The sequence below is a fragment of the Aedes albopictus genome, chromosome 1 (genome assembly GCF_035046485.1).
Source record: "Aedes albopictus strain Foshan chromosome 1, AalbF5, whole genome shotgun sequence".
NCBI classification, from domain to species: domain Eukaryota; kingdom Metazoa; phylum Arthropoda; class Insecta; order Diptera; family Culicidae; genus Aedes; species Aedes albopictus.
Window position 1 is genome coordinate 295,644,584 of NC_085136.1, and position 25,076 is coordinate 295,669,659.

General features: G+C 41.2%; 1 protein-coding gene across 5 annotated transcripts in view; it reads left to right on the top strand.

The window, feature by feature from the left end:
* The window catches only part of LOC109403600 (cGMP-specific 3',5'-cyclic phosphodiesterase), a 400,426-nt gene extending 377,770 nt beyond the window's left edge, over positions 1–22,656 (top strand). For all 5 annotated transcript variants that reach the window (XM_062847017.1, XM_062847018.1, XM_062847021.1 and 2 more), the window contains 4 exons: positions 8,965–9,118; positions 9,383–9,542; positions 10,691–10,911; positions 20,058–22,656. In XM_062847017.1, coding sequence (XP_062703001.1) covers positions 8,965–9,118; positions 9,383–9,542; positions 10,691–10,911; positions 20,058–20,548 — 1,026 coding nt within the window. In that variant the 3' untranslated portion in view covers positions 20,549–22,656. The remainder of the gene's footprint in view (positions 1–8,964; positions 9,119–9,382; positions 9,543–10,690; positions 10,912–20,057) is intronic.
* The last annotated feature ends 2,420 nt before the right edge of the window (positions 22,657–25,076 follow it).

Consider the following 25,076-nt stretch of genomic DNA (forward strand, 5'->3'; position numbering starts at 1 on the left):
CTTAATCGCTGTAAAGGTCGATTTCGAATACAGGGCACCGGTATGATCTACGTTGCTGACTCCGAGCCCTTGAACCTCTTGTATAGAGCCATTCTCTGAGTCTACGCCAAATCCACGCCCAAACTCATCTCTACACATCCTCTGGACAAGGTTGTCCGGAGTTGTGTTCCCACCACATGTGGCAAGCATGCGGTCACGCATTTGCGAAAACGCAGGCACACGAACAAAACGTGTTTCGCCGTTCCCTCTAAAACAGCACGAACCGGACATTCGGGAGAAACCACATGACGGAAACGATGTGGACACTGTCGGATCAATCATGGCCCGAAAGCACCTGAGTCCGGTGGAATGTTACTTTCTCATGGCGCCTGTTAACCTAACTATCCACCCTCGGAATCGGGTGCTTTCCCCGCCTTTGTAAATAGTACCAGGCTCTACTGCTTCAACATTTCTGGGAAAACTCTTTCGTCCAGCTCTGTATACCAGACCTGAACATCCCGGGAGCCTCTGCAATAGCTACTTTTAGGGCCACGTTCGGAAATCTGTCCGGACCTGGAGCATTAACTACGCTAAGGTACTTTGCTATCCCTGCAAGTTCCACATCGATGACTCTCTCCTCATCGCCAGCCCCAGTCCCCAGCAGTCCTACGAAAAGTGGTCAAGGATTAGGATCATGACGCGGAAAAAGCCTCTCGATGATCCCGTGGACGATCTCTGGAGATTGCTTTGTAGGATCCATTACATCTCTCGTCTTGATCGTCACGATCCTTTAGGCATCACGCCACGGATTCGCATTGGCACTCTGACAGAGACCCTCGAAGCAGGCCTTTTTTCTTGCCTTTATCTTTGTTTTCAGCGCGGCTTTTGCAGTAGCGAACACCACTCGCCGTTCGTTTCGCTTGGCACAGCTTCGCAGTCGCTCAAGTCTACTGAGTAAGCCGGCGATCTCTTATTTCTAGGGTGGACGTGAGGTTCCGCTCACAGTGGAGCGCCTCCCAAAATACCTCGTCGTCGAATCTTTTTCACCTGTGAGAACTTGGCCTTGGCCTAGCCGCCTCTTCCTCTAACCACTGCCTGCTGTTGTTGTAGTTGATTCTGTAGCAAACCGTCAAGTAATCACAGTGAGTGTAGCCTTCGTCTACCATCCAATTTGAGCTTCTAGTTAGGCCAGGACTACAAAAAGTAACGTCAATAATCGACTCCGCACCGTTCCGACAAAAGGTACTCTTGGTAGCGACATTAGCCAAATTAACATCTAGCATGGCCAGTGTCTCTAGCAGGATCTGACCCCGCTGGTTCGTGAAACGGCTTCCCCATTCCACGACCCAGGCATTACTAATACCACCGGCCTTCGCCCTGTCAGCACGGTCGTCATACAGTCCAGAATCGCTATGATGGCGATATCCGTCCCCCACTCAGAAACCACTTGACAAATCAGTTGCTGAGCTGCGTTACTGTGGTTCAGGTCCAGTTGCATTACTTGGTACGGCATTTTTGGAGGCCGGGCACCTTGGACCACCCGTTGGATGTCTGTTGTTAACGGATTTCCCGGAACAGATCATACAGATGGGCGGACTCGTGCAGCCTTGTGCCTTATGACTTTCAGCGTCGCATCTCCTACACAGTATGCACCTGTCAGGGCCTTTGCAGTCCCACGACTTGTGTCCTGGTTCCAGACACCTAAAGCAAACCTCCGGTAGCTCGTGGAATGTCAGGTGACATACGCACCAGTCTACCTTTATCCTTCCTACTTTAACGGACTTTTTGACGTCCGCCACAGGTAGCTGAACCAAAGCTATCTGTGCCCCTGCTGGCCTCTTCCGTAGCCTAACGGTTGCGCCGGCCACCTGCACATCGCACTGTTGCCGCAGTGCCGTGTCGAGCTCTTCCAATTCGGTGACCTCGTCTAGGTCTTTGACCTTCAGAGTCGCCTCATGTGTGAGAGCCTTCACTTCTACTCCCTCGCCAAGGACCTCTTCTGCCAGCCTCTTGTAGGCGGCACCCTTGCGATCACGCTTCAGCTCTAGGATCATCTCGCCCGTACGAATACGTCTGATACTGCGCACGTCGGCTCCCAAACCCTCGAGCTTGGCGTCGCTTCGCATCGCCTTCAAGACGTCCGAGTACTTGGACTGTTTTGTCTTGATGACGAGCACGTCGCCTTTCTTGCGCATGGCACCTACTCTTTTACGTCTTGGTTTCACGCCCCTCACTACTTCTACCTGCGGCTTCGAATTCTTCTTCCGTTCTACCTTAGTCCAAGGGGGGTCCTCCCCTTGGTTCGCCTTACTCTGTGGCTGCTGAGGGCCTACCGCCGCTGATCTTCGGGATCAGTATACACATGGCCTTGCGAGCACCGCCAGATAGCTCCTCACCTAGCGGCTGCTTCGACCGCTTCTGCGAGTGTTTGTCACGAGCAATCGCATCCGCCACACCTCTTGGACTATCTGCGAAAGCGAAGCTGGCCGAACCGACCATGGGGAGGTGGCCCTATTGACAAACGATGAGCCCATCGTAATAGCGAAGTCACTCGAGTTGAACAAGGTTCCGGGTCCGGACGGTATCCCGACAGTAGCCATCACGTCGGCCCCCGAGACATGCCCTGATATGTGCGTGGACAGAGGCGAATTTTCGGAGAGGTGGAAAAGGCAAAGAATGGTCAGGGAGGCAGCCCATGGTCTGGTATCGTGGCTCGGGAACAGCGTTTCCACGATCCTGTGCATAGCGAGACTGAATGTGGATGTCACGAACGTAGGTGATAAAATGACCTACAGCAGGAACAGTACAGAGTCCATCATTGACGTGACCTTCTGGAGCCCGAGTCTAAACCCTAGCTCAGACTAGGAGGGTCGACGATGGATACACGCACAGTGACCCCCATGGCGGTACGATGTAGGAAGGAACATGGTGGAAGGAGGACACAGACGAAGGTCGCTAATAGTGCCCAGCCTTTCGCGTTAGCCGATTGGTTACTCCACTCGATCGCCCAGGCGTTGAGGTCTCCGCCGATGACTACAGGACTCAACCCTACTAGCGCGTTTGTTAACGCATCCAGCATTACTGAAAACTAACTCATCGGCCACATGGGTAGGGCATAGCAACTACAGTAATACGCCCCATTGATCTACGCTATAGCGAAGCCCTAGTGCGACCTGGAAATTATTTTCTGGGTCGGGAAACGACCGGTTGTACAGATCGCCACTATCTTAGCCTTATCCGCTACCAATTCCCGTTATTGGGTGGTATGCGGTAGGGATCAGTTAGTAAGAAGATGTCTGTACTTTACCAAGAGACTGACTTCCACAACAACTGCTGTGCAGCTTCACAGTGGTTCAGGTTTGGATGTGTAACCTGCAGAGCTAACTCCGATCGGGGCCTTTACATGTCCAGGACTTATGCCCTTGCTCATAGCACTTGAAGCACGCCACTGGCGGCCCGTATATGCAAAGTGGGCACACTGATCAAGCTACATACCTTGATGTTGCCGACTGTAATCGCCTTGTTCGCCTTCCCTATGGGGAGCTTGAACATGGCAATCTGCGTGCCAGCCGAGCCCTTTCGCGGGCGGATCGATGCACTTGGTACAGATTTCTCGCCTTGCTGTTTAAGTACGGCTGCGAGCTCTTCTGCATTGGCAATCTCGTCCGTAATCCAAGGGTTCTCCTTCCCTTGATCTGGTTGGTCACCACTCTTCTTAGGATTGGCTTGCTGGGGCTTGGTATCCCTGCCCCTTGCGCGTTTCGCAACCGGCTTGGTAGCCTGGTTACTCGCGTTGGCCGCTCCCTTCTCGCGCTTCGGCTTTCCCGTTTCTGCTGGGCGCTTCTTAGGCCGCGACATTCCAACAGGCTTCCAACAGCTCGAGCCGTAGGGCGGCTTGACCACTCCTCTGCGGCTCCGGCGAGCTGCATGGTTTCGTGCTGCATTTTCGCATTGCCCGCAAAGAGGAAGCTGTTCGTTTTGGTGGACCGTTCCTCCTTGGTCGCATCTGCAGCACTTCGTTCCTCGACCAGGAGATCGTACTCCTTATTGGCCAGGGTCCATAGATTCCCATTCAAACCTATTTTGCTCTTGGGCCACCATTAAATCACCACCGAAATGGCTGACAATTTCACAGGACTCTAGTTTTGCACCAAGGATTGTAATGAACATATGGGAGCTATGAATTTTCAACATGTTTTAAATCTGAACTGTACTACTTACAGATCCACGAGTTTGGCGTGGCTTCGTATCGCCTTCAAGATGTCTGAATACTTAAACTGTTCGGTCTTGATGACGAGCGCGTCGCCTTTCTCGCGCTTAGCACCTATTCCTTTACGCCTTCTTGGTTTGACGTCCCTGACTTCTTCGACCTGCAGCTTTTTCTTCTTTCTCTTCCACTCGACCTTCGTTCAAGGGGAGCCCTCCCCTTGGTTCGCACTACTCTGTGGTTGCTGAGGGCCTAACATCCCAGGTCCACCCATCCCAGCTTTCCGGGACGCGTGGTTGGGGTCCGACTTACCGACATTACTGCCAACCTTTGGGGTTAGTAACCGCCTAGCCTTGCGGGCACCGCCAGACAGCTCCACACCTGACGACTGCCACAAGAGGAACCCCTTGGTGGAACTCTGATCTGGCGAAGCTCAGGAAACAATGTAGAAAGAGTTGGAACAGACGACGTTCTGCTGAATCGGAGGCTTTCAGGTCGGCTCGCAAGGCATACCAGAAAGCTCTTCGGTCTGCTGAACGATCCGGCTGGAAAAACCTTTGTACAAATGTTTCCAATCTAAGTGAAGTCAGTCGGTTGAACAAAATCCTTGCAAAATCTAAGGATTTTCAAGTGAACGAACATCGTTTGCCAAATGGTGATTTCACTTCCTCTGATGAGGAAGTTTTGGAATGTTTATTCAGTACACACTTCCCCGGATTTGTGGATATTACATCTTCGGATGAACCTGAAGTCTTTTTTTGTAGTTATGATTCTTTGGCTTCGGCTCGGAGTATCATAACATTAGAATTGATTGAATGGGCACTTAATAGCTTTGCTCCTTTCAAATCTCCTGGGGCAGATGGGCTTTATCCAATTTTGCTTCAGAAGGGATTTGATCATTTCAAACATGTTTGAAACAACTACTTGTTTGCAGTTTTGCTACAGGGTATATTCCCAAATCCTGGAGGGATATTACTGTAAAGTTTATTCCGAAAGTGGGTCGTGCATCGTATGAAGAAGCAAAGAGCTTCAGACCTATCAGTTTGACCTCTTTTCTTCTGAAATGCTTAGAACGCATTGTCGATCATCATCACAGAAGCCAATGTGCCTCTTCATGTGATCCAACATGCTTACCAATCTGGAAAGTCCACTGTGACTTTTTTACACAAAGTTGTTTACGATATCGCTGAAAAGCAATCCTGCTTGGGTGTTTTCTTAGATATCGAGGGTGCCTTTGACAACGTGCCTTTCGATGCCATATTGGAAGCCGCACGGGGTCATGGTACATCTCCAATGATTTCCAATTGGATTCACCAAATGCTCAAAAACCGACATCTCTTCTCGACATTGCGTCAAGCGGTGATTAGGCAATTGAGTGTTTGTGGATGCCCCCAAGGGGGAGACTTATCACCACTTTTGTGGAATCTCGTAGCAGATACGCAACTCAATAATAGCGGTTTTCCTACTTATGGTTTTGCCGACGACTACCTAACATTGGTAGTCGGTATGTGCATCAGCACCCTTTTCGACCTGATGCAAAACGCTCTTCAGGTAGTTGAGGGTTGGTGTCGCCAATATGGCCTTTCGGTAAATCCGAGTAAAACATCTATTGTTCTTTTCACGGAAAAGCGAAACCGTGAACTTTACGTCTCTTTGATTCTGAAATCAATGTGACTGAACAGGTAAAGTACGTTGGAGTCATTCTTGATTCCAAGCTTTCCTGGATACCTCATGTTGAGTTCAGAATCAAGAAAGCTTGTATGGCCTTCGGGAAATGCCGGCGAACCTTTGGTACAACTTGGGGGTTAAAACCCAAGTATCTTCTTCTTCTTCTTTATGGCTCTACATCCCCACTGGGACTTGGTCTGCCTCACTTCAACTTAGTGTTCTTTGAGCACTTCCACAGTTATTAATTGAAGGGTTTTCTTTGCCTGCCATTGCATGAGTTTGTATATTGTGAGGCAAATACAATGATACACTATGCCCAGGGAGTCGAGAAAATTTTCCCTACTGGAACGGGAATCAAGCCCGCCGTCTCCGGATTGGCGATCCATAGCCTTAACCACTAGGCTAACAGGAGACCCAAAAACCCAAGTATATCAAATGGATTTACACAACTGTTGTTCGTCCAATATTGACCTATGGATGTCCAATCAAAGTTAGGCCATCTCCAAAGGATGTGTTTAATGGCGATGTCTGGAGCGTTCTCTTCAACTCCTACGGCAGCGCTCGAAGTACTCTTTGACGTTGCCCCACTACACATTCATCTCAAACAAGATGCACTTTCTTGTACTTACCGCCTATGGGTACTCGGTTTACTAGAGGAAACTCCTGTGAACCGCAGTTCAACACACACCTCGTTGTTTTCACTTTTGGTGAATTGGGACAAAGTTGTCCTTGCTCCAAGTGATCTTACAATTGCTTGTAATTTTCCGTATAGGACATTTTCCACGAAATTCCCTTCTCGGGAAGAGTGGACATCGGGTTATCTGGAGAGAAGTATTTCAGACGGCATCGTATGTTACACTGATGGCTCCCTTCTCGAAGGTCGAACAGGTGCTGGTGTTTATTCTCGTGAACTAAGGCTGCATCAGTCTTATTCACTTGGTAGACACTGCACCGTTTTTCAGGCCGAAATCTTTGCCCTTATGTACGGAGTGCAATCAGCACTTCAGCATCACGTAATGGGCAAAGTAATATACTTCTGTTCAGATAGCCAGGCTGCTATTAAAGCACTTGCTTCGGCCAACTCCAGGTCGAAGATAGTTATCGCTTGTCGAACTCAAATCGAGGAGCTGAATTCAGCAAACGCTGTTCACCTTGTATGGGTATTGCTTATCCAGGGAAATCTTCCAACCTGGCGGAGTGAAGAAGACAAAAAAGACCTGTTCCGCAAACGTCAAACTGCTGCACACTTCAAAAAGTATGCACGTGCTTGAAACAAAAATAAATAGTTGAAAATCTAAATTATGTTTAATGGCGTACAGCTGCATACTAAAGTGCTAAAACTACACCTAATATAGTTTAGAAATAAGTTACATGTTGTGGCAGCAATTGCGATTACATAAACCATATGAAACAATTTTCATGATTTTTGAATTTTAGGGCAACCAAGTGAGTGAGAGCTTTTTAGCGTGAACCGAGCACTTTTGACGTTTGCGGAACTACTGCGGCGGTCGAAACCACCGCAACCCCGTTGGATTTTTTCTATTTTACCGCAATATCTGGCCATTCTTCCATCGCTGGAAATGAATTGGCTGATGAGTTAGCTCGCATTGGAGCATGGCCCTGAGCCAGCTATTCCGATATCGAAGTGTTGGGTAAAGCTTCAGATTCACACTTGGGCTGCTAGTCAACAGAGACAATACTGGAATTGTTTGGAATCATGTCGTCAAACCAAATTGTATTGTACTGAGCCATCTCCAAGGGTGGCGAAGTATCTTTCAAATATGTCAAAGCAGAATTGCAGCATTCTGGTCAAAGCATTGACTGGCCACTCCCGACTCAACTATCACATGGCGAATATTCAGCAAGCTGATTCATTTGCCTGTGATAACTGTGAATCCGATTATGGAACTTCGTATCATTTGATATGTAACTGTCCAGTTTTCGCGCAACTGCGTTTCCGAGTATTCGGTAAACACTTATTAAGTGAAACTGACTTCAGAGACCTGAATATTCAGGATATTCTGTTGTTCTTAACCCGCTGTGGTAAAGAGCTATAGGCTCTCTTTCGCTTTATGCTGAATTACAGTGTCCTTTTCAGGGCGCAGTTTGAACCCATTGTGGTACGCTTATGCGTTAGTACCCTCTTCCAGGGCACTTTTCCTATTTCTCTACCTGTCCTGATCCCCATCGTTATCCTTATTTCCTTCCTTTTCCCTCAGGTAGATGATGAAATAGGCTATTATTTTGGCGATGGCAGAAATGTCCCAAATGGAAGATAATGTGCCTCTGGAGCCGGCCTTCTGATACCCGATACCTTATACCCCCTAACATAAGTCTTCTGCGTCAACAGGCGTTAACCTCTCAAATGCTTAATCTTCACATCTCATAATTAACTGTTAGCATTTCTTCAAATTTTCAACCGCTCCGTATTAAAAGATGCCAGGCATTACTTAAATGACTCATGAAAAAAAAAAAGAAAAGCCCAAACTCAAACATCCAACAAGCAAGGCGCAAACATTCCATTTCAGAAACCGCATATCTGCTTAGTGAAGCACACCGTCTTTACAGCTTTGGCCAGGAAGTAGAGGATGGTGGTATAATACGACGTGCGGTCTTATTAGGGTGGTCCTTACTCGAGTGTACCATCATACAAATTGTAGTGAAGGTAATACCACCCTACGGGTGTCCCGGAGTTGGAGGCTGTATTTTTTCGCGAATGTGTGTTCCTGTAGGTATGGCTGTGGCCATAATGTTCTCCCCAACAACAGCTACAACGGTTTATTGGAAAACAGCTCGGCGTACGGAGCCGTTTACGAAATGGGTATGTTTACGTCCTGCTGAATGCGTTTTATGAACACAAAACGGTTCGCCGAGTAATGACAATAATAAAGCCAAAAATAACGATTTATTCGTTGAGTGCTGGCTGCACGAATGGTGCTGAATGTTTGATTTGCGACGGGAAATGTACTCGGTTGGAAAAGTTGTGGAGTCGGGAAATATCATAGCTATGACGAGTTGGGAGGATGACGATCATTATGGCATATTAATTTATTCTAGATTTTTTTTCTCTTGAAGTCAACACTAACCTCCGTCTGTATCCCCCACGCCAGGCCCTATCGCCGGACGATTTCCGCAAGGTCATGAAAGTCGTCGAATCGGCCATCCTGTCGACCGATCTGGCCATGTACTTCAAGAAGCGCAATCAATTCCTGGAGCTGGTCGAGGGTGGCGAGTTCGACTGGCAGTGCGAGGAAAAGAAGGAAGGTAATGTATTCCATTCATTGCTATAATCATGATAACAACTGCCGAAGTCGAAGAAAAGAGAGCAGAATTTGTGGGGGAATATGAACGTATTAGGGATATGGCATAAACTGAAAGTTTATATGAAATTCGCAGAACTTAAAGAGTGTAAGAGGCTTCAAGTAAGTTCTGCAGAATGTCTAGCATCCCTGGTACCTCCTAGCTACGTCTATGAAAATTACCATAAACTTACAACTGAAACTTTCTCTCCACCCCTTTTCTTTCCAGTTCTGTGCGGCATGATGATGACGGCATGTGATGTGAGTGCGATTGCGAAACCATGGGAGGTCCAGCATCGGGTGGCCAAACTGGTGGCGGACGAATTCTTCGACCAGGGCGACTTGGAAAAGCTGCAACTCAATCAGCAACCCGTGGCGATGATGGATCGGTAATTTGGAATCATAGCTAATTTTTATTCTGTTGTGCCTGTGAGTGCGTGTGACTATGATGATGGTGGGTGATGATGATGGCTTGATAGGCCAAGGAAATCAATAAGATGTTGACGTTGACGTCAACAATGTCAGCCGACCAACCGAGATTATTGGGCTAATTTGCTTTGGTCAAGGTTCTCAACTCGGTTGAGAAGGCACCATTCGAAAACTCAAATTACTTTGAACATAACTTTCTCCGCCGGTAATCAAACAACTCATAATTGATACCTCCGACAGCAATTAAGAACCTCGTTATATGATAATCAGTCGCTTCATTAATCAACCTGGAGCGGTATCCACCTGGAGATGATGCAGGTGATGCCAATCCGTTATCAGCGCAGTCAAAACCGACAATTAATTGACACTCGGTGGCAGAACGTACCTATGATTAAAAGCCATCATTCATATCGGTACGGTGATTTGTTCGTTTCAATCTTCCCGTAACGTGACCACTACCATCTTCGATGCAACTCCAGGCATCAACTGACAATAATAATTGCCGTCAGGAACACACAAGTTTAATTGAGATATCGGAATTCAACATCTTTGGTGTACTGCTCTGGTTTGCAGACAAGTTGATAACGTATCATACCGGCACCGATAAAAAGACATAACTCTGCAGAAAACTTCTTCTTGATTATAAGTTTAAGTCTGCATTGATTACACGGTACAAAAAAAAATCAGTTTTCGTTTTATACAGCTCTAAATTTAAACTTTTTTTATGGCTTATAAACGAAAACTTATATAATATTACATTTTTGTAAAAAGGTCTACTGAGAACCGACTCATTAAGAGTTCGACGGAACATTGAAGTCATACAAATTAGTCATCGATAGACAGTGCCCGAGACTCACGATAGGTTAGAAATATTTCACAGAGCTGTACAACAGTGCATCTGTGCCATCTCTGGTGAGATGTTTATCTAATCTCACCAGAAAGAGATTTAGATTGTGAAAAGAAGCAAACCATGTGCGAGAGAAGAATCGGGTTCAATTCTAAGTAGTCAGGCGATTGCAATTGTCACTTCCCTTCCCTTGCCTTCCTTACATTGACCTGCAATACTCAATCATTGAATTTCTTCTTCTGTTCACCCCACTCATTTCAGGGAACGCAAGGACGAGCTACCGAAGATGCAGGTCGGCTTCATCGACGTCATCTGTTTGCCGCTGTACAAGGTCCTGTCGGATGCCTTCCCGTGGATAAGGCCGCTGTACGAGGGCACCATGGACAACCGGCAGCACTGGCAAGATTTGGCCGAAAAGGTGGAAATGGGTCTGACTTGGATCGATCACGATACCATCGACAAACCGGTGGAGGAATTTGCCTGTGAGATTGTTGATCAGTTGATTGTACTAGAGAAGAAGTGAATGTCGTCCGTTTGTCTGTGTCTGACTGTCTGGGTCTGTGCGCGAGCGCGCGCGCGGGATTCTTGTTGCATGCCGTTTCTGTTATGTATACTATGTTTCCATTACGTGTTTCAAGGTTATGGTAACGGTGCTGATAGAATTGTCGGTTTCTTAAAATTTAACTCACCAAATGCAAACATTTCCAATTTTAGATCCAACAAAATTGCCGGATCAAGAACTCATCAAGAAATATTCAAAAGTAATGCCAACATTTCTTTTACCATCTAACACGCAACCATCTCCCCCCCCTTTCGAAACTGGATTGCTTTGCCACTACTGCCGCAACCACACTAGCCTCGAACAAGTTTGTTATGCTCGGTTTCATCGCCAGCGTCATTCTTCTTCTTCTTCTTTATGGCTCTAAGTCCCCACTGGGACTTGGCCTGCCTCGCTTCAAGTTAGTGTTCTTTGAGCAATTTTACAGTTATTAATTGAAGGGCTTTCTTTGCCTGCGATTGCATAAATTTGTATATTGCTAGGCAAGTACAATGATACAATATGCCCAGGGAGTCGAGAAAATTTTCCCGACCGGAACGGGAATCGAACCCGCCGTCTCCGGATTGGCGATCCATAGCCTTAACCACTAGGCTAATTGGAGACCGCCAGCGTCATAGGGTCTTGTATTATTTGGGCAGGTGTACTTATTTTGGGCACTTGCCGCTATAACTAAGTAAATTTCAAGCGGATTCATTTGAATCTGTGTATAGAGTTAGGCAGTTACAATATCTAACTCTATACAAAAACTCAAATCAATCGGTTTGGAATTGACTTAGTTATAGCGGCAAGTGCCCAAAATAGGTACACCTGCCCAAATGGTACAAGACCCTATATGACCCCTTCGATCTGTGATATTGACACTGGACGAATACCTGAAGCAACTGCTTGAAAAGTCCTCGGTGGAATATCTACACTGAGGATACTGCAACTCCGAAAATCATACGAATCAACTATGATTTTGTGCCACAAGAATTTCGTTCGAAAATCATAGTTACGAACTATGATTTTAGATTCAAAGCGCCAACTCTTATTGTCATACTGTTACTGTATAAATTTCATAACACTCACATATGAAAATTATACCGATAACGTATAAAAATTGAAACTTTGTCTTATGACCATCATACATATTTTTATTAAATATTTTGCATAAATTTAAAAACATCGCAACCTGGAATCGAACCAGGAACGTCAAGGTTAGCGAGCACGTGCTTAACTCAAAAGCCCAACGACGCTTCGGAAGTTGAAGTGGTTAGAACTCAATAAAAGTTTTAGTTGTGTTTCAGCAATGGTGTTTCATAACACATCTTATGATTTTCATACGAAGCTTCTTATGAGAATTTGCATACGATAAGTCTTGTGGATTTCACTTTTCAATGTATGAAAAGCATACGAGAACTATAAAATGATGAAAAAAATAAAAATAACTGATTCATAAGATGTAAACTATGAAAAACATACGAGCAGTATCCTCAGTGTAGCAGAACTTCTTGAGATATTTTTAGAAGAATTTCTGTAGAAATCCTCGCATAAACTAAGCGATTTTTAACGGAATTCGGAAAGAATCCCTCGAAAAATTTCTCAAAGTATTATTGCACCAACTTCTGAGGGAGAAATTTCTTAAAAAAATATCTGAAGAAATGGCAAGTGGAATTTTTAAAGAATCCGCTGGAGGATTTTCTTAATTTTGGAAGATTTTTGAAATTTCTGAAGGAATCCGTGGAAGATTTTCTAAAAGAATCCTTGGAGGAATCCATCACAGGTTTTGTAAGGGCATCCATGAAGAAAATTTTGGAAAAATCTCTGATATGAATTTTCTGGAGCAATCTCCATGAGAATTTTCAAAACTAAATTTTTGAGAATTTTTAAGGAGTTCTGAATTTTTGATTTTTTAATCATCTAAATCTCAGAGGTATTTCAGAAAGAATTCATGCTGCATTTTTGAGAAAGTGCATGGAAAGTTTTCAAATGGAATCGTTTGGAAAATTTATAAATTTTAGAAAAAAAAAATCATGAACGAATTTGTGGAGCAAAATATGCAAGATTCATTAAAAGAATATCTGAAGAAATTGTAGAAGGAAATCGGTGCAGATTTTGGGAAATAAATCTAAAGGATTTCTTGGGAAATTTTCTACAGAAGGTTCCAGAATCTGAAGGAATCCCTAGAAAATTGTAGGAAACAATTTCTGACTGAATTTCCTGAGGATTCCCTGGAGGATTTCTTAAAGTAAATCTCAGGAAGATTTTCTGAAGGAATGTTAAGAGGAGTTTCCAAAGAAAGGATTTCGTAAAGTATCTCTGTTTTTTTAAACCATAAAAAAAATCTGAATGAATACCTGTGATGGAGTACAAAAAGAATTCATGAAATAATTACCGAGGAATTTGGCAGGTTTTCCTATACCATTTTCTTAATCTTTCTCTGCTCCCACAATCAGCAATTTCTCCCCTTACATTAAGAAACCGTCTACAAATGTTTCATAAACTCGGATTCTTTATTCAACGATTGTCCCATAAATGCCTCCTGAAATTCCTCTACGGCCTATTAAAAAACTAGATTTAGTCGGGAATGTTCTCCATGGATTTCTTTAGTTTCTCATCTTCAAAAAATCAGAAATTTCTCCAGGGATTCCTTCAGGAAATCTTCCAAGGAGTTTTTTTAAGAAACTGTGCAATTAATGCCTACGAAGATTTCCATTTTTCGTATCCCAGAAATTAATTAGATTTTTTTTTATAAAACCTTCCCTGGGTTCCTTCTGATGTTGCTCCATGGATTTCTTTAGAAAACATTCCAGAAATTCCAGAACCCAGGATTTTTTTTTTTTCAAAAATTCCTCAAGAAAAGCTTGTGCTTTCTAAAAAAAATCCACCTTAGATTTTTTTTGAGAATTTTTCTAGGAAATCATTCCTTTACAAATACTTCAAGCAATTCTTTGAGAAAATTAGAGGTCTCTTCTTTTTTTCAAGAATTTCTTTAAAAAAAACATTCGCAGACTACTTCAGAAATATTTTCCGCCAGAAATTATTCCTTTTAGAATTTTTGGAAATTTTCCTGGAAATTCCTTCAAAAATTGCTCATAAGATTTGATAAATGATTTCAAATCCAAGGAAATCTTCTGTGGCTTTTTCCAAACTTAATTCATAAATTCCTTCAGAATTTTAGAAATTCCCTCATAAATGACTCCAAGAATTCTGTTAGGTCGATTTCTTTGGGTTCATTCTGAAAATCTACGGGGAATTACTTCAGAAATTCTTCGAAACAAATCCCAAGCGTTTAAAAGAAACATCGGAAATTTTCATCAAAATATTCTTCTCGTGGTTTCTTTTAAAAAATCCAGATATTCCTTCAGAAACTCGTTCAGGTTTTCAGAAAGTCCACCAGTGATTTGTTCAGGAATTGCTCTATCAGAAGGCCGGCTCTTTCTGCTGAATATCCAGAAAATCCGGCAAGAATTCCTACAAAGAGTCTTGCATCATTACTAGCAGTGATGCAGGCAGGAACTCCAGAGATTCCTGCAAGATTTCATACAGAGATTCCTTCAGGATTTCCTCCAAATATTTCTCCATGTATTACCCCAGAAATTAATCAAAAATTTCCTCTTCTGGGGATCTTTTCAGAAGCATATTCATGCGTTTCTCGAGATATTGAGGATTTTTTTCAGAAATTCGTCCACACATTTATCTAGGGATTCTTCTAGAAAATTCCAATAATTTTATTAAAGGATGTCCCTTTTATTTTTCTTATATTGTTTTACAATATTGATTCTCAAGTGATTCCACCAAGGATTCCCCGAGAAGTATTTGCAGGTATTTCTTTAGGAAGTTCTTCGGAATTTCCTTCAGAAATTTACCTGGGATTTTTCAAGTATTCCTCCAGAGATTCATTCAAAAGTGCTTCCAAAGATTTCTAAATGAATTCTACTGAAGATTTCTGCAGAAATTCCTTCTTGGTTTCTCTCAGAAATTCCTTCTTGGTTTCTCTCAGAAATTCCTGCTGGGATTCCTTCTGAAATTCTTTTGGGAAGATATTTTTATCTAAAGAAACTTTCTCAAAATTTTAGGGAATTCTTCAGGAAATTTAGCAAGGATTTTTTTTCAAAACTTTTTCTATGATATTCTTATAAAAACTTTTTTACAAATGCTACAAGGATTTCTTCGGAAATTCTTTCCAGCCTTTCTCCAAGAATTCTTTGTGAAATTCCTTCAAAGAGTTCTGCAAAAAATATACATTTTTTTTAGAAATTGCTTTTGCTCGGAAATTTTTTCTCGGATATCTTAAGAAATCACTGCAGAATTTATTCAGATATTTTGCCAGGGAATTTTTGGAAATTCTGCCAGAAATTTCCTTAAATAAGTAAAGAATTCTTAAATGAATATCTAGGAAATTCATGGAGGATCATCTCAAAAAAACCTTAAAAACTCCTAAAGATACTTTTGAAAACTCATTGGAAAGATTCTTGTAGGAATTCCTGAACAAAATTTCTGAAGCAAGTGATCTTGTGCAATTCATATTCAATATTTAGAATAGAAACACCTTGAGATACCCCCTTTGTTATTAAAAAAAAAGAAACCATGAGAGGCTTGTGGACGAACTCTGCAAGTAATTCCAAGGAAAAATACTTGAGCAAGAGAGACTTCAGGAAAACCCCATGGAGGAATTCCTGAAGGAATCTTTAACAAAAAACCGGTAGAAGTTGCAGAAAAAGGAACTGATGGAAATCTTCTTTTCTGCCCTCAATAAATCTCTGAGGGATCCCTGGAGGATATTTTAATGAAATCCTTGAAAGAACTTCTGGAGACACCTCTGAAAAAAAATCTCAGAAAAAATTCTCATACTTCTTAGCTGAAGGGATTTTAACACAAAAATCCCTAAACAGAAACAGTTTAAACATTATTGAAGAAATTAAAAAAAAAAGTTTTTTTAAGAAATCTAGAAACAATATCAACTGTAGAACCCTCAGCAAATATTCATAGAAAAACTCCTTGAACTGTTACAACTCCTTACAAATAAATTCTCGAGAAAATCCTGAATAAATCGAGTAATACCTGAAGGTACCTCTGGAATAATTCAAGTAATGATTTCTGAAAAAAAATCTGGAAGAATTTCCGAATTGCTTGCTAAAATTATTTGAAACATTCCAGAAAATATTTGATAAACTCTCTGAGAATCCTGGAGAAATTGCCAGAAAGTTTAAGAAGAATTCCAACAAGAAAGTCTCTTCCGCGTTAGTTCCATAAACATTTTGTAGAATAATAATGCATGGAGGGGGTTTCCCGGAATAACTCTTATTTAGGCGCAATAGTGAAATCATTTTATTGGTTGCGTACTAGTATTGAGGGCGCTGACATTTGAAAACCGGCTCTGATTTTACCATGACAGCACTGCTATAAAAAAATTATAAAGAAATTTCAAGAGAAATTTTTCGAGCAATTTCTAAAGCAAACTATAAGAGATTTTTAATTAGAATCTCTGGAAAAAAAATCTGAAGGAATCCTAGGAGAAATTCTTGGAGAAGTCGCAAAATAAATCCCTAAAAAAATCCGAATGAACCTTATGAAGTAAAAATCTGAAGGAATTTCTACACTGAACCCTGAAAATTTGAAGAAATTTTCGGAACAATCTTTGTAAGATCGTTTAAAAAAGTTCGTAAAAGAATCTCCAAAGGATTTTTGTAATAATTTTTGAAAAACTCCCAAATTTCTGAAGAATCCCTGAAGAAGTTTTTGAAGAAGCTCGCAGAGGGATGTATGCAAAATTTTCTAAACCTTTTCAGTAGCCAGATTGATCTGCAACTGCTGTATGGAATTCATGATGGAGGAATTTCTGAAATAAATCCTTAAGAAATCAATGAAGGAATACCTGAAGAAATTTCGTGGGGAACGTTACAAAATGTCTATAATTATTAAAAAAAAAAACAGGAGAAATCCCCTGGTAAAAATCCTGAACAATTTTTGACAAGAATTCCTAGAGGAATCCATGGATAAATTGCCATAAGTATTGTTGGAGGAAATGCTTGTGGGAGTTCTTAAAAAAAGAACATAGGGAAATACCGGGTGAAATTCCTGAAAGAATCACTATAGGAATTTCTACAGGAATTTCTGGGAATTTCGATAAAAACATATTTCCGTAAGATTTTTTGATAGAATCTTTTAACCCTTTCAGGACGGTTGGGTCATTTGCACCTCGCTGACGCGTTCTAAAGCGGCGAGTTTGGTGAAAAAAATCTTCCCGAAGGGGTTAAGGAACCTTTGGAGGATTTTCAAAAACTTTCTAAGGAAATCTCTGGATTAATTACAGAAAGAGACATTACTTAAAAGAATATTTTAAGGAATTCCTAGAATAATTTCTTCAAATATCCGCTGGACAAGTTTCTAAAGGAATCCCTGGAAGATTTTCTGATTAAGAAGAAATTCCTGGAGAAATTCGTAAAGTAAACCGTTAAGAATTTTTTTAGAATAAATCCTTGAAAGGTTGTTTGCAAGAGTCTCTGAACAAATTTTTGAAGGATTTTCCTTAAGGAAACCCTGGAGAAATTTCTGAAGAAACTCATTTCCTTTATTTTGTTGGAATTCTTTAAATTGTTGAAGCATTTTCAATAAAAAAAACAAAACATGAATTTTGGAATTTTTAAAGGCTTTCCAAAAGAATCGCTGCATAAATTTCTAAATAAATGCGAATAATTATTAATAATTATTTGGGAAGTACATTTTTGTCAACAATCCCTTGAGGAATTTCTGCTCTAGTTAATTGAAATTTCTGAATGTATGTGTGTATGCGATGGTACGACCATGCAAGATTTCTTGAAAAATGTTTTGTGGGGCTCGTGAAGTAATCACAATGGAATTTTTGTAGTAATCAATCCTAAAAGTTACTTCTGAAGAAAATTTCCGAATGAATCTTGGGAGGATTTTTTTTTGAGAAGTCCATGAAAAAATTTCTGGAGGAATGAATTCTTGAGTAATTCTCCCTAGGGATCCCTGGAGAAAATTTCTAACTTAGACCACGAAGAAATTTTTGGAATACATTCTTGAATGACTGTTTGAAAGAGTCCGTGAAGAAATTTCCGAAGGGTTTTTCGGAATAGCATAGCAAAACCGACCGTACCCAGGTGCCTGAGACTTGACGAACCTTTCATTGAATGACCTCTTTGTTCAACACCTGACCAGGTCCTTAAGATCAGCGGGATGGGGAGGAAATGTTGTTTAGATATCTACTCATAATATTCCCAAGTTCTTGGGCTACTTCATAGATATCTGGAGTTGGAAGTTGGTTGGCGGCATAATGAAATGTTGTCCATGGCGGAAAAGCGAAAAAAAATCTTCGGAATTTTTATTTTCGTTTTTCGGAATAATTCATAAAAACAAAACTACTGGAAAATGTTGGAATGAATCTCTGAAGAATTTTCCCAACTCTAAAGGAAACCCTAGAGAAATTTCTGAAGAATCTCATACAGGAATCTATGTAAAATTTTCTTAAGCTCAAGATAAGCGGAGTAAAATATCAATCCGTGAAAAAATTGCTGCAGATTTTTTGTTGGAATTATTGGAAAAAAGTTCAAGGGAATTCCTTCAGAAATTTTTGAAACATTTTCTGAAAAAAAAAAAACTGGAAGAATTTCCGAATCTTTGAAGCTTTTCTAAAGAAATCGCTGTAGAAATTTCTAAATAAATGCAAAATGAAGATTGGGAAGGAATTTCTGGACATTTAAGAAATTTCTGCAATTTCATGCAAGATTTCTTGTGTAATTTGTGAAGTTATTCTTGTAGTAATCCAAAAAAAAAACTTCTTAAAATTTCCTCATGAATCTTAGGATTTTTTTTTGAAAAATTCATGAAGGGTTTTCTGGAGGAATAATTTAGTGATTTTCCCTAGGAATCCCTGAATGAATTTCTAAGCTGAACCATGGAGACATTTTTGGAATAAATTCGTGAAAGACTGTTTGAAAGAGTTCATGAAGGAATTTCCGAAACCCAACACCAACCCCCCCCCCCCCCCAAATATCTGATTGAATCTCTGCAGGATTTTCCCAACTCTAAAGGAAACCCATAGAGGAATCTATGCCAAATTTTCGGAATCGTCAGATAAGCAAGGTGATATAACAATCCGTAAAGAAATTGCTGTAGAAATTTCGGATGGCGTTTCTGAAAACAAAAATTCCAAGGGAATTCCTGCAGAAATTTTGGAACATTTTCTGAAAAAAAAAACTAGAAGAATTTCCGAATCTGTCAATGTTTTCTAAAGGAAACACAAAGTAGTTTCTAAATAAATGCAAAAAATCGGCAGGCAACACAAGTTTTTGAAATAATTCCTGGAGGAATGTCTGCTCTATTCATGGAGAAGTTTGTGGAAAAATCGTGAAGAAATTGCTGAAGGTATGTTGTGAGGTTATCCCCTATGGATTTTATGAAATTTCCAAAACAAGCACTGAATAAAATTTCCGAATGAACCTTTCGAGGATTTGATTTTGACAAATTCATGCAAGAATTTTTGGAAGATGCCTTGAATAATTTTCAACTGCAATCCCTGGAGGAATTTGTGATAAAATTTGCAGAAGGTTTTTTGGTAATACTTCTGAAAAATTTCTTTAAAAAAAACGTTGAAAGATTTTCTAAAGGAATCCCTGGAAAACACATCTGTATAAATATTTAGAGGAACTTCTTAAGAGACTCCTGTGTAAAATCCATGATAGAGAAATTTCTGGAGGAGTCCCAAGTTGAATTCCTGAAATAATTTCTGAAGAAAATTTCCAAATGAATCCTTGGAAGATTTTTTGGAAGAGTCCTTGAAGGAATTTCTGGAGAAACTCTTGCACAAATTTCCAAAGAAATTTTTGGAAGATTTTCTGAACAAATATTTTCCCTTGTATTAGTAAAAAAAAACGTTAAATCTATTCAGCACTTGCCTAACCTAACCTCTCCTTCTGTTCCCCATGTGTTCGTGCTCTAATCGTTTCGTGTGGCATGATCTTCTTCTTCTTCATCTATCGACCTAACGCGAGCAATGCATTCGCACGACCCCACCCCCGCCCTTCGTTCTCTCTGCATCCACCCCTCTCTCTGTTCCATCCACAGCGGGAAAGGAGGCCCTAGCCGACATCGAATTCACCGTCACCACGCTAAACTGTGCCCACCCAGAGGACAAGACTGACACGACTCCGGTCCACGAACGAAAGCCCCGGTTCAGTAGTCTGCGCAAGACCGGTGCCCTGGGGAAAGCCGTCCGCAACAAATTGTCCAAATCGGTGTACAACAGTCAGACCGCCATTGGTGGGTCGGCGCCCTCCGGTGAACGGCCTTCGTCCGGCGTTACAAACTCTTCCGTCAGTTCGTTCAAGTCGCAAGACGACGAGAAGCAGTCCTCCGAAGGGGATGGATCCGACGCCAATAACGACCACCACCACCACCATCAGTCGGCGTCCGTGACCGGCAATAGTACCGGTGGATCGGGGGGACATCACGGAGCTACGACGCCAACCGGCAGTCCCGCTGAATCGGAAGTGATCAAATCCTCAGCCCTCGTCAAACCGGTCAAGAAGCGGTCCAAGCTGTGCATGCTTTTGTGACCGAAGTATTACGAGGGAGACTCCTCAGGTAACAATAACAACGGCAACAAGGAGAACTCGGTATAGGCGGCCAAGTGTACTAGCTCTAGCTAGAGGGTTCACCTTTCCGCCGCTAGATGGCTGTTTGCTGTGTTTCTGGTGTATATGGATATGTTTTAGCTGTGTTGTTAAGTCACGAGAGATGGTGTTGGAGATTGATATTTAGATTTTAAATAGAAGGGTGGATCTTTCTCTTGTGGTAAAAGTTTAAGCCTAAAATTTTGAGGTTTTGTCCAAAGTTAGGAGTTATCAGAAAGCACTGTGTCAAATGAAAACGAACAGTTTTAGTCGAAACTCCTTGACCTAGGTCAAATCACAATATAGCGCCACTAAATGTTATCTTGAAAGAATCTAGCTGTTTTTTTTTAATATGATTTGAAGCGCCATCAGGCCAAGCATTTTTAATTTTATTTTTTTACCTTTTTGAGGGATAACATCTTGATTTTTAGGACTAAACTTTTTCCGAAAGAAGAATAAATAGACCACCCTAACGTATATTGTACGTACGGTTCAAAAGAAACGCAAACGCAGAAAAGAAACTTGAAAACCCCAAAAAATGTGTGTGCAAGAAAACAAAACCCGATGAATACAATGTGCATGATGTTGTGTAGTACAGCAGTACCTAGATGTCAATCAGATAGACCCACATTTTTGGAAGAATGTATTTTATATACATGTTTACGGAAGAGGCAGCATTCTTCGTCCGAAGTTGACACTCGCTAAGCAACCTAGAACTAGACGTTTTAGCCGACTAGAAACTTTCCAAATGCAATATCTAGTTTGTAGATGGCATTACATTATACCTATTACCTAGCCCCTCTCTCTCACCGCAACCATCCAGAATCTTTGTAAACTAGGAAAAATCTTAAACGGTGCTTTCTTGACCTAGGTGTAGAATAGAAACAAACTTTTAACTTATGATACTTCGCGAACGCTGCAAAACTAGTTGATAAGTTCTCGTGTAAGCTCTCTTACTCCCAAACACACACAAACAAAGCACTACTCAAGCACCCGCACACACCATTCGCAAAGTCCTGTGGTACTTATGGTTCGTAACTTTTAAGAAAGCTTTGAAACTAGTGAATAATTGAATACTACCCCAGCCCTTAGGGACGTCAATTTACCTTGTTACCTAGAAGAAAACTTCACCAAAAACATCCACACTCACACACCAAAAGAAAACTAAAACCCTAATTGTAGCAACTATTACTATTGTATGTAGTTCAACCAAGCCTCGAATACCAAAAACAAAAAAAAAATCAGAAACAAATGATTTGTGTTGATCGCAACATCAAACAGGAAACTGATCTGGAACGTTAAGCTAGTCATTGGTTTAGTGGTTGATTTTTAAAGTTACAAGTAAGATTTTCGACAACACTTAGTTTGTTCATCAAACCAATCATGCTTGAAGCCAGATGCAGCGAAATGTGATGATCAATGTTGTAGTTTACAAAAAAATATATCGCTAATTAAAAAAAACAAAAATACTGCTAGTGACTGTTTTGTGACAATAAGCAACCAAAACTTACACTACAATTTGTTTCAGTGCATTGTTTTTTGAAGTTGTTTTAGCTTCTTAAATAAATAGTGATATACTTTCATGATAATGTTATTGAGAGTTTTGTATGACTGAAAAAAAAACTTTAAAGTTACTTGTTTTATTATCTGTTCCTAAATTGACTGTCACATTTCGTTGCATCGGATCGACTTGAATAAAATGCATTTTATTCTTTCCCTCAAAGTTATCCAATTACAGAACACATTTTAACGCCGTTCCTCAAAAATTCAAACAACAGAAAAAAATAAGCTTTTTGTGATTGCCGCGGAAATCCTAAACAATGAATAAAATGTGTTACAAATGGTAATAATAGTAGTGCGAGTGCTACTAAAGATAACAGACAAAAAAGGCACTCCTTGCAATCGGTGTAAACCCATTAAACGGTAGATTACTACATATTTTTGTGATTCTAATTATTGTTGAAGAGACGACGATGATGTCATAAGCAAGAAAGAAAATGCAAAACCAAAAACGAATGTGTACTTGTAAATAAAAGAACACTGCGCTGTGACGGGTTGTTTTACTTTTTTGTTGAAGAACGTCCTGAAATATTACCAACTATGAGTGTAGAATTAGCGAATGTTAAAATACACATAAATAAAAACAAAAAATACTAACTACTGCAGTTGGAAATGCGTTAAAAACATTTCCATTTCCATCTGCTTTTCAGCTCTTCGATGGAAAAAATCCCTTATATCCACCTCATGTTTACATGCTGCTCACTGTTTGGCCGCGGCTCAGGGGATGATTGACTGTTCCGTTTCCACCGAGCCGCACAAAAATGAGTGAGGTCGGGAACACATGGAATGTGTGTGGCGCGCACTCATTTTTAACACATTCGCTCATTTGTGCATATGTTGCGGCGCTCTGTGCGTTGCCAACACCAAGGTATTTACATATTCTAAGGTAGTCTTATGTCGTTTTCGGATTTGAACCTGGGTTAGAGCTGAACCTGACTCACAATAAACGAACAAAAACGGATCCAGATCCGACCCGAGTCGAGTCAATTTGTAAACATTGCAAAAATGAGTGGAACTTTTTTTTTTTTAATTTTTTATTTTTGTGTATTTTAACTTAAATCACAGAACAGATATGTATCTTCGAACAAATTGGAAGTTTCGAGGTGGAAGACATGAAATTGTCATTTGGAGGACTAGACTGGAATGAATTAACATGGAGAAATAAAAAAAATATCAAAGCGTGCTAAGCTTTCTCACTATGCTCGCTGTGGAGTAAAGCTTGACTTCCACCACCAGGTTCGCTAGTGTTCAGATATCAAACGAGCAGCACTTTTTGTGATGAAGATTCACCCCCGTGCTTAAATGCTAATTCTACACTCAATGAGTGGAATTGTCAGTGGCGCATTTTCAACAAATTACTCTTTTCAACGCACAATTGAATACTGATATGTTATTTGGCGCACTGATTCAACAATGTAAATACCATCAATGAACATTTTCACGCTTCTATTTGCTCAAAGAGATAGAAAATTTGATTTACACGTTCTGTTGTGTTGGTTTGTTTACATTCATTTTGACAGATGGACCCAATTCGGGTTGGATCGGAAAAAATCGGCAGAGCGAACCTGGTCATGTTTGGGTCGGATCTGAGGCGGATCCAGATCAGCCTCGATTGAACAACCGAACGTTTTGACAGCAGTTAGGGCGGATCCACTGCGAAACTAGGTTCGCTCTAGAAATAAACGAAAACGACATTAGATGTCAAAACTAGCTGAGCGGCCATTATTTTTTCACCGTGAGAAATTCTAAAAACAGATCCCCCGCCTCCTCAAATTCCTTTGAAATTTCGCTTCCTCTGCTTTTCTCCACAAACTAAACGTCATGCTCAACCTTACAATATATAAAAACCTTGGCCAACACAGTCGATGAGCGAGACAAAATTAGCGTGATAGCAGAAATAATAACAAGGTTCGTATAAAGACATTTGTAATCGACTAGTTTGTATCTAGATTGTCTAGGCCTTTTCATTTGATACCTGGCAATTTTCTCTTTGGCCTCTCACCATCTCTCTCAGATTCTCTCTTGTTCCATAGTTATTAATGCCACTCGACTAGTTGAATTGATAGCGCAGTGAAAAGTGTACAATGTCTCATACGGAGGATAACATTTTGGAATATGATGACAGCCGATCCGACGAACCATCCCCAGAGATTCTCCAAACTTCGAAAGGGAAAGATTTGCTGACCTATGAAGGATTTACTTATTATAGTTTATTGCATTGATCATTGATCATTGATTTCAGTCCTGTCAGTATGTAACGAAAAACAGTGTATAATAAATTCATTCATTTCTCAACCATCAACCAGAGTAGACGTCTCTTCACTGGCGACGAGGATAACACTGTTCAAGCGGATCTCAAGCAACGGAGAAAATTCCAACCAAGAGATGGCCTGGCCAATGGTACGTGAGTATACTTGATCGAGATTGCTCTCACGGATGATTCCAGATATCCCCGGTAGACCCCGGATTCTAAGGGATGAATTTTGCAGTGAGGAAGAGTTCCTTCGTTGAACGAATACTCTGTCCTACTGTAAAACCCGGAATCTCAGGGATGAAATCTATTCAGGGAATCTGGACCCGGACCTTGTAAAATCCCGTTGGCTCTCAGGGATGTTTCCAAAATCCTGACGATGGGCCCCAGATTCTTAGGGATGTCTTTTACAATAAGAGAGAGCGATTACTCTGCTCTCTACTGTAAAACCCAGAATCTTAGGGATGATGCCTATTCGAGATGGTGCGGACCCGGAGCAACCGAATAAATGTGAGTCCCAGAGGCGATTCCTCGAGGGATGAAGCTCACAAATTAAACCATTATTTGGAATGATAGTACGCCTATCACATAGAACCCCGAGGCGATTCCTCGAGAGATTATTTCACTGTATGAAAAAAAAAAATATTGAAATAAAAATAT